This window comes from Echinops telfairi, unplaced genomic scaffold (assembly GCF_000313985.2).
Source record: "Echinops telfairi isolate 266 unplaced genomic scaffold, ASM31398v2 ScPeMD7_443;HRSCAF=831, whole genome shotgun sequence".
NCBI lineage: Eukaryota > Metazoa > Chordata > Mammalia > Afrosoricida > Tenrecidae > Echinops > Echinops telfairi.
The window spans coordinates 73,339,810-73,349,211 of NW_022104341.1; the positions used below are offsets into that span (position 1 = coordinate 73,339,810).

The 9,402-nt window shown below is 53.6% G+C and overlaps 1 protein-coding gene across 1 annotated transcript in view; it reads left to right on the top strand.

Annotated features, from left to right (window-relative positions):
- The window catches only part of CDCP2 (CUB domain containing protein 2), a 20,883-nt gene extending 15,469 nt beyond the window's left edge, over positions 1-5,414 (top strand). The window contains exon 6 of the mRNA XM_013003840.2: positions 4,937-5,414. Within this exon, the coding sequence (XP_012859294.2) occupies positions 4,937-5,263 (327 nt within the window). The 3' untranslated portion in view covers positions 5,264-5,414. The remainder of the gene's footprint in view (positions 1-4,936) is intronic.
- Positions 5,415-9,402: the final 3,988 nt, after the last annotated feature.

Genomic DNA, 9,402 nt, shown 5'->3' on the forward strand with positions numbered 1-9,402 from the left:
CCAGTGTACATCCTCTGGTCTAGCCAGACTTGCAAGGTAAAATTCATATCATGATAGTGGGAGCGGGGAGGAAACATTTAGGAACTAGAGAAAAGTTGTATTTTTCATTGTTGCGGGACAGAACCACATTCCATAGAGTCAGAAAATGATGGAGACAAAGAATCCCAGAAGGAAGGAATCCTGAACTCTAGAGCTAAGAGCTCATAGGTTTTCAGAATTGCCGTCTCAGAACCACCACCAGAACTCAGAACCACAGAACCTCTGGATCAAGATCTCGGAAGCCAGGAACGGGAGAGTCTGCGAGTCTCAGGCTAAGGTGACCCTGCCAGACTCTCCACAGCAGAGCTCGTCCTCAAAACCAGACTCGCTCCATCCTTTTCCTCATCTCTCAACAAACATTAGAGCCATGATTCCAACACCCCATCTTGTCTGGCCTTTTGTTTCCCTTAAACATGCTGCCCCATCCTATGTGAGCCACCCCCTTACCCCCACCCCCACCCCGCTTCTATGCATCTTTGCTTTGCCCCTTTTACTGAATCCGCTTCCACTCTCGAACTTGCCTGCCTCTGCTCAGGGCCTGGTTTTATCACAAAAGTCAGGAGACCATCCTCCTCAGAGGGCACAGGGGAAGGCTCTGTGGAGGAACACGGGAGCCCAGGGTTGGAGAGACGCGCAGTGCCAGCTGCTCCTGCTCTCTCTTCCATGCCCTTAACCAAGGGGTCATTTGGGCACCAGTGGTGGGCACTTCCTTTTCATCAAGGTGGCTGGGCTCTATACCAGGTAGCTTCCATTGTTAGTGCTGCCTGCCTGATGGAGGCAGTTTGGGCAGCCTGAAGAGTCATGGCCGCTGCAGATTTGGAGTGGGTGGGACGAGCAGAAGGAGCCCGGTGGCGGAGTGGTTTCGTGTTGGGCTGTGAGCTGCAAGGATAGTGGTTTAAACCCACCAGCTGCTCTGCGGGAGGAAGAGGAGGCTTTCACTCCCGTAAGCAGTTCCAGCCTCGGAAACCCACAGAGGCAGTTCTCCCTGCCTTATAGGGCTGTCATGAGTCAGAACTGCCAGGACGGGGAGGGGGCAGAGTAGCCTTACTGCACGGCAGGCCCCAATCTCCAGACCACTCCAACTGACCATCAACACGCTGCTCCTCCATCCCCCCAGCCGCTGCACAAGCTTGATGAGACTGGACTCTTGCCTCTGTCACCTGGGAGGCTGTGGCAGCCATGCTGGGCCAGCGCCCACATCCAGCCACCCCATGACTCTTCCCAATCCTGGGCAGTGCTGCTGGCCAACACCTGCTTCCAAAGTTATTGGGAGAAGAGATTCCCAAAGGGAGGCCACGCAGCGTCCACGACAGAGCTTCTAGGTGGGAGGCAGCAGGCCCGGCTTCCAGATGTAGCTCTGGACATGGCATGGCCCTTGTTGGGCCTCTGAGTCACTCCCGTAGACTTTCCCAGAAGGGACATGAACAATGGGCTCCAAAAAGGCTTTTTTGGTGCATGTCCTTTGGTCTAAATGAGGCCTGAGGTCCAAGGGCACACATGAGCCTGGGACAGGTCTGGGTGAGAACATGGCGTCTGACCCGTGGGTGCAGTCTGCCCTCAGACAAGGGCTTCAACCTCTGTGCCTCGGTTTCTTCATTTGTAAGAGGAGTGTTAATAGTACCTATTACAGAGACGTTGTTGTGAGAATTAAATAATACAATGCACTTAAAACAGAGTCTGTGGGACTTGGCAGGGGTGCTTTGGGGGCTCAGTTGGCGTTCCATTACACCTTAAGGTTGGCTGTTCAGACTCACCCAGGGGCACCAAGGAGGAAAGGCCTGGCACCTGGGCCTTAGTGGGTCAAGACTGCAGGCACTGAGAGGCTCCGGAGCAGTTCTGCTGAGTGACCCGGGGCCATTGTTAGTCAGAAGCAGCTCAATGGCATCAGGTCTCGGTGCTCCTCCTCCTCCTTCTCCTTCTGCAACTGGCATGTTATTGGTTGTTTTGAGGTTGTACAGAGACATTATGAACAATTTGGACACAATTCTTTTTTTAAAAATCATTTTATTAGGAGCTCATACAACTCTTATCACAATCCACACACACATCAATTGTGTAAAGCGCATTTGTACATCATTCTGAAAACATTTTCTCTCCACTTAAACCCCCGACATTAGGTCCTCATTTTTCCCCTCCCTCCCCCTGCTCCCCCCTCCCTCATGAGCCCTTGATAGTTTATAAATGGGTATTTTGTCATATCTTGCCCTGTCCGATGTCTCCCTTCACCCACTTTTCTGTTGTCCTTCCCCCAGGGAGGAGGTCACATATAGTTCCTTGTAATCGGTTCCCTCTTTCCTACCCACTCTCCCTTTACCCTCCCTGTTTCGCCACTCACACCACTGGTCCTGTAGGGCTCATCCACCCTGGATTTCCTGTGTTTCCAGTTCCTATCTGTACTAGTGTACCTCCTCTGGTCTAGCCAGACCTGCAAGGTTGAATTCGAGTCATGGTAGTGGGAGCGGGGAGGAAACATTTAGGAACTAGTGGAAAGTTGTATTTCTCATCATTGTTACATCGCACCCTGACTGGCTCGTCTCCTCCCCGAGACCCCTGCAAGAGGGGATCTCCAGTGGCCTGCTAATGGGCTTTGGGTCTCCACTCCGCACTCCCCCCATCATTCACTATGGTAAGATTTTTTGTTCCGATGATGCCTTATTGGACACAATTCTTAATGCACGGACCCAAGCCCTCACATGGCATGTAGATAACTGTTCGTTTCTCTATCCCAATGACTTCCCAGCTTAAACGGTGGAGGCAATTTTAAAAAAGAGGTTATCAAGTACCGTTATCTTCAAATGCTGATAAGCCGTTACATCTTTAAGTCCCACTACTTCACAGTTTCATGTCACACACATGACACACTCAAACGTGCAGCCCTTGGTGGCCAAGTTCTCAGGGAAACGGGAGCCCCACGACCAGAGGTGTACCGGAGTGCACGCAGTGCTGACCAGAAAGCCCCGGTGCCTGAATGGGTTCCAGATGCAACCCTGTTTCCAACACAGACAGACACACTGGAGACAAAATGTTAAATGTTCGAGTCATACAAATGCATGACCGTGAAGTGTTTGTTTGCTTGCTTGCCTTTGGTAAACCTCGGCGCATGTCCTCCAAGTGTGAGCTGCTATGATTGTCACTGCTTTCCACAGACCTCGTCTCCTTGAAGCCGGAGAAAGTGTAGGCCAAGCAGTTCTGACCCTGTGCTTCCAGACGTCTCCCCTCCATTGAAAACTGACAAGCAGGTGGCTGTCGGATCCATTCTGGCTCATGATGACCCCACGTGCTCCAGAGGGTTTTCAAAATGTAGTTTAATTTTTATTATGATTAGTTAGGATGTAATACATACACCGTTCCAAATTTTAGTCACGTCAGGTAGAACATACAGTTGCGACCACAATCAGTTTCCAAACACTTTTTATCACATGGGCTCCTTGACATCGGCTCCCTTTTGCCCCACCCCCACTGTACCCCCCTTCCCCCAAACCCCCAATTCGACTGCTGTCCCTCTAGGTTCATCCACTCTGGGTTTCATACCGAAAGCCAGGGAAGCACAGAACACAAGGGGGTGGCCTCTGAGATGCACTCTCATGTGAACAAGCAAAACAATACAAACCCAAATACAGAGCATTTTGGAAACCAGATCAGGTCCAGCCCGCATCACAGGGGGCATCTGCCCACAACATTTTAACTGTTCAAGTCAGATCCCTGCCTGATCCTCTATATTCCTCTGTCCCAAGCACTCTGTTCAGGGACCACTTCCCTCCTGTCCCTCAATTTTAGACAGGGGGAGTCCTCCGGAGGCATTTTTTCTAGGTAGTTCCACAAATGAATCTTGGGCTTCCACTCTCATCCATCGCCTTCTGCACACCGGATTCTCACCATTTAGGCTATGGTACGGATGGATGCCTCCTTCAACTTCGGATTGTATGGATTCCGATCCTTCGGTGACTGATGATGGTGTGCTTCGTCCATGTGGCCTTCGTTGACATCTCGTTTAGATGGCTGCTTGTTTGAAGACAAGCCGTTAGGACCCCAATTACTATTTTACCGGATAGCTGAGCACCACCCACATTTTTTGCTACATTTTGCTGTAGCTCCTGTGTCTTCTGTGTTCCCTTCCTGAGGGTGAGTATCGAGCAGGGCCATGATGTAAGAACTAATTGTTCTAACGCTGGAGCTAGGATTTAGTGCGGCGAGCCCAAAACCCATTCCTGGATCTAGGCTTTTCCCCCCCAATCTGCTGTAACTGGGGAGTTGATACATAGGTCTTATCACTCCACAGTTCCATCACGTCAAACAGAATTGTACAGTTGCTTCCATCATCAGTCTCCAAACCTGCTTTTCCTTCCTGGGCTTCTTGACACCATCTCCCTCTCATCTTCCCGACACCTCTAGATCCCCCTCCCCCTGAAACCCGTGTTCTATTGGCTTTCCCTGAAGGCTCAACGTCCCTGGGTTTCATTTACTGAAAAACAGAGAAACACATAACACAGCTCCAGAGAGTGACCCCTAAAGGCGACGCCCCTCTGAGATATACCCTAATAGGAACAAGCATAAGTAAAACATACCAGAATGACCGTCACAGGATTGCCGGAACGATCCGTGTCTGAACACAGCACACAAGGCATAGATGTAGCGAAACCTTGTTTGTCTTCCGCCAACAGCTTCAGGGGGGTTTAGCGGCCCAGTCTGCAGGAGGAGACGCCCGGCCTTTCTCCATGGGTGCCTCTGGTCGACAGTTAACGGTTTGGCCCATCCAGAGACTCTTCTTTCTCACCCTCTTTTCCAGGTGGGGTGACTGGGGCTCAGCGTGGGGCTCTAGATGGGGCTGCAGGGAGTCTGCGGGGACAGGGCCGGCTGAGGCCCCGCAGGTGCGAGTGAGGCTCTCGTGTCCCCACAGAGAAGGAACAACACCTCGGTGATCGTCAGCGTGCTGTACATCGACTTCTCAGCGGGCGACCGGGAGGACATCCACGAGTACGAGGTCCTCTGTGAGCCGCGGCGCAAGGAGGCCGCTGTCCACCTGCGGTCTGGCTCCGCCTGGCTCCGCCCCTATGCCGCCACGGCGGAGCACCTGCAGGAAGCCCCGCCCGGGGCCAAGGCCGAGGTGCTGGCGGGCGCCCTGGCCATGGGGGCCCAGGACACCAGTGATGTTGTCTTCCTGGGCCTGTGCATCCTGGCTGGCGTGCTCATGGTCATTGCCATTGTGGTCCTGATGCTGCTGTGACGTTGGGCCTGGGGGTGGCTGGTGCAGCGCAGGGCAGGTGGTCCCTCGGGCATCTTGTGATTTTTGGCTGAGATCTGACTCCCAATTTCCAAGTCTCTCTCACTCTTTTATTATAAATAAATCATTTTATTGGGGGTTTTTCCAACTCTTATAACAATCCATGCATTCATTGCATCAAGCACGTTTGAACATATGTTGCCTTCATCATTTTCAAAATAGTTCCATTCTGTTTGAGCCCTGGGTATCAGCTCCTCTTTTCCCAGGTGTGTCTCTTTGTATCCCCTGGGCTTGCGCTCAGCTCCCCAGCCCAACCCTTGGTCTCAGATGAGTGACCTTTGGGGGCCCCCTCCTTCTCATGTGGTCCACTCTGAACGACTCCTGTCCACCATGCCTGCGGAAGCTCCTCGCAGGGAGCAGACAGGAGCCTCGAACTCTGCCCTGCCAGCAGGCCTCTGGAGTCCCTCGGCGGCACCCCCAGCCCTCCCCAGAGCTCCGCCCACCTATCAAGAAGTGCAGCGATCTTGTGAATAAAAGAAAAACGAAACCTGAACAGATGTCAATGCATAACCTGCCGCTTGTTTCCCCCTGCGTCCCTCTGTGTCTGTGCAGTGAATCGCACACGACCGCCGTGTCTGTTACGCCCGTAGCTCACGTAGAGCTCAAGCAATGACCTGACACACTGTGGCCGGTTGCCGGCTGTGTGCCCAACTCCAGGCGTGTGCCCTGAACAAGTCCACTGAGACAAATGGCTGCCCTCTGCACGCCTGCGGGCTGGCGGCAAGTAACAGCCGGGAGGGGAGGGTCGCTGAGCTGGTGACTTGAAGCAAACCAGAGGGAAGAGAGTCCAGGAAGAAGACACAAACCGCGGTAGGAAAGGGGTTGCCTGGAGACCTGGGTTCCCGCCCTAGCTTCTCCGTCCATTTGCTTCTCTGAGCCTGGACTTCTCCTTCTGCAAAGTGGGACCACGCACGAGCGTGCACACACCGAGAACCCGGCCCCCGAGGCTTGCTCCACAGGCGGGGAGCTCTGCCTCAGCAGACACCACCAGGGCCTGGCTCACGGCTGGTATGTGAGCTTGGTCAGGTGGCTCGTCTTTCTGAGATCTGAGGAGAGGAATCGTGCCTCTTTACTCATTGCTGTGAGCGCTACCTGGTATAGTGCCTGGCAGTGGCCAGAGGCTGGGAAGGACTCCATAAAAGTAAACTGTTACCACTGACTGCAGGAGCTCTGGAGTACAGTGGTTCCCAGTTGAGCTACTAACTGCAAGATCAGCAGTTCAAAACCACTCCGAGGGAGGAAAACGGGACTTTCTACTCCCGTGAGAGACACAACTTCGGAAACCCATAGGGCCAGTTCTCCCCAGTCCTGTCGGGTCACTGTGTGTGAGTCGGCAGTGAGGGTTTGTGTTGTCCATCTCCATTGACTTATAAGTCTGTATAGAAGTTGGAGGTCCAGCTCTGCCGCTGACTTGCTATGTGACCTGGGGCCACCTGTTCCATTCTCTGGCCTCAGTATCTCCACCTACCAAACGTGATGGTCCCTATGACACCCCCAGCAGCATCATTGCCATAGTGACCGTCTGCTGAGCCTGAACAAAGACCAAGAGGCCCCCCTTTGAACAGAACGTGGGGGTCCTGAACAGTTTAGAATCAGGAGAGACGTGTGTCGGGGGGTGCATCCTTTCACCATACTTCTTCAGTCTGCGTGCTGAGCAAGTCCTGCCAGAAGCCAGACAACAAGAAGAACACAGCATCAGGGCGGGAGCAAGGCTCACTAGCAACCTCCTGATGTCCGGACGACACAACCTTGCTTCCTGGAAGTGACGAGGACTCAAAGATCACAGACTGTGGCCTTCAGTACAGGTGACACCTCCAGGTAAAGAAAACGAAAATCCTCACAACAGGGCCCACGAGCATCGGGGAAGCGCTTGAAGTTGTCAAGATTTCATCTTGCTTAGCTCCACAATCAACGCTCATGGAAGCAGCAGTCAGGAGATCAAAGAGTAGATTCGCCTTGGGCAAATCTGCCGCACAAATCTTTGTGAAAGAGCAAAGATGTCACTTTGAGGATTAAGGTGCATCTAACCCAAGCCACGGTATCTTCAGTCACCTCCCGGACAGCAAATCAAAGCGTCGGACTTCTAGGAGGGCAGAGAAAGCTTTCCCAGAGGAAGTGCAGCCAGAATGTCCTTAGAAGGGAGGGCGGCCACTTTCTCTCTTGCAGCTGGGCCACGGAACCAGGAGGGACTAGTCCTGAAGAAGGGTGTCATGCCTGCTAAAGGAGAGGGTCAGACCCTCAACGAGCTGGATCGACAGAGCGGCTGCAGCATGTCCCGGAACAGAACCATTGTGCGGACAGCGCCGGACCAGGCAGTGCTCCGTCCCTTTATCTATCGGGCTGCTATCGATCAGAACCTACTCGATAGCACCTAACAGCAGTAAGCCCTGCTGAGACAGTGGGTCAAGCGTTGGGCAGCTCACCATAAGGTCAGTAGTTCAAACCCACCCGTCCCTCCAAGGGAGAAAGATAGGACCGTGTGTTCCGTGAAGACCTAGTCTCTGCCCCTAGGGCCGCTGTGCCCGGGAGACAATGGCACAGCTGTGGGTAAAGCAGCAACGGCATGGCCCCTGTTTGAATAGTGCCAGCTCACTGGAGCCAGCCTGTGGGGTGGGCATCCGCGCCCCCGTTTTACAGATGAGGAAAGGACTCGTGGAGGAAAAGAGTCATGCCACCTGGTTAGGGGATGTGACAGCAGGTTGGAAGGTGACAGCCATCCTGTACAGTGAGCTGGGCCTCTGGAGAACCCAGGCCCCTGCCCCCAAACCCGAGGGCTGTGTCTGATCGGGAAAGGACAGACCCGCAGTGAGTGAGAGGACGGTTTTATCTTCACACAAGTGCCCAGATACTGCCATTCCCAGCCCTCCGGGCAGCCGGCACGTTGATTATCCTGCGTGAGCCACAGGAAATGACAGTCTTTATGACAGCACAGTGCCTATTAGAAATGAGAGGGTGGAAATGATACCCATTAACCAGCTTGCCCTGGCCCTGGAGGAGTGCTGGGGCCAGGCGACGTAGTGCAGCTCACCTGCTCACCTACCAATTTCCCCATTGCAGACCGGGAGACCTGCTTCGAATCCCACTTCCCTACCCATGGGCTGGTGACCTTGGCATGTGCCTGCCCAGGGTGGGAGCCCTGGATCCCATAGCCCACCTGTCGTGGTCGATCTCACTGGCCCCAGGGAAACACTACCTGGGCTGCGGGTCAGACAGACCGATGTGGGTTCATTTTCCATCCTTCCCAGAATGACGGGTGACCCAGGGTAAGAGGATGCAACATCTCCAAGACTCATCACCAGGGAGAGCAGGGGTGGAAGAGACCCAGCCTCTCGGGGCCCCACGGGGCTGGGCGCAGCCAGTGGGGTTGGCAGGCCCTGGCCCAAGCCCAGGCTTCCCCGAGGAGTTCTCCAGCCTCACTTCTGGAAGGGGTCTTATAAGAAAGCAAGACTCCAACTCCATCTCCCCTTCACTCAGCCGGGAGAACCACCCCAGCCTCCCTCTAACAAAGAAAACAAGCTCACCGCTATGGAATCGATGCTGACGGGTGAGTTTTCGAGACTGTAACTCTTTACAGGAGTAGAAAGTCCCATCCTCCGCCAAAGGAGTGGCTGGTGGTGCTGAACCGCTGACCTCCTGTTTAGCAGCCCGACACATGACCACTACACCACCAGCTCAGCCTCCCTGCTGCTCCCCAAATAGACCAAGATCATTCCCACCGCTGTCTTCAGGACTCCTGCTCCCTCTTTGTGGACTGCCCTTCCACCAGGCCGGCATTCACACCTCTGCTCAGAAGGGCCCTGAGCACTCCGCCGACACAGCATACCACCCTGCCACCTCCTTTCGTCCACAGCACCTGCTGCTGGTCTGAGATGAAATTCCTTGTCCGGTGTTTTCTTTGTTGGTGGGGCACCTTATTTATCATCTACTCCCCCTTACCACGATGCCACTTCTGTGTAGAAAGTCCGTCTGGTTTGTCACTGGAAGAGTCCTGTACCCGGTTGACACTCAATACGATTAAAAATATATATATTTTTTATTAAACACTTTTATTGGGGGCTCTTACATCTCTTATCACAATCCAT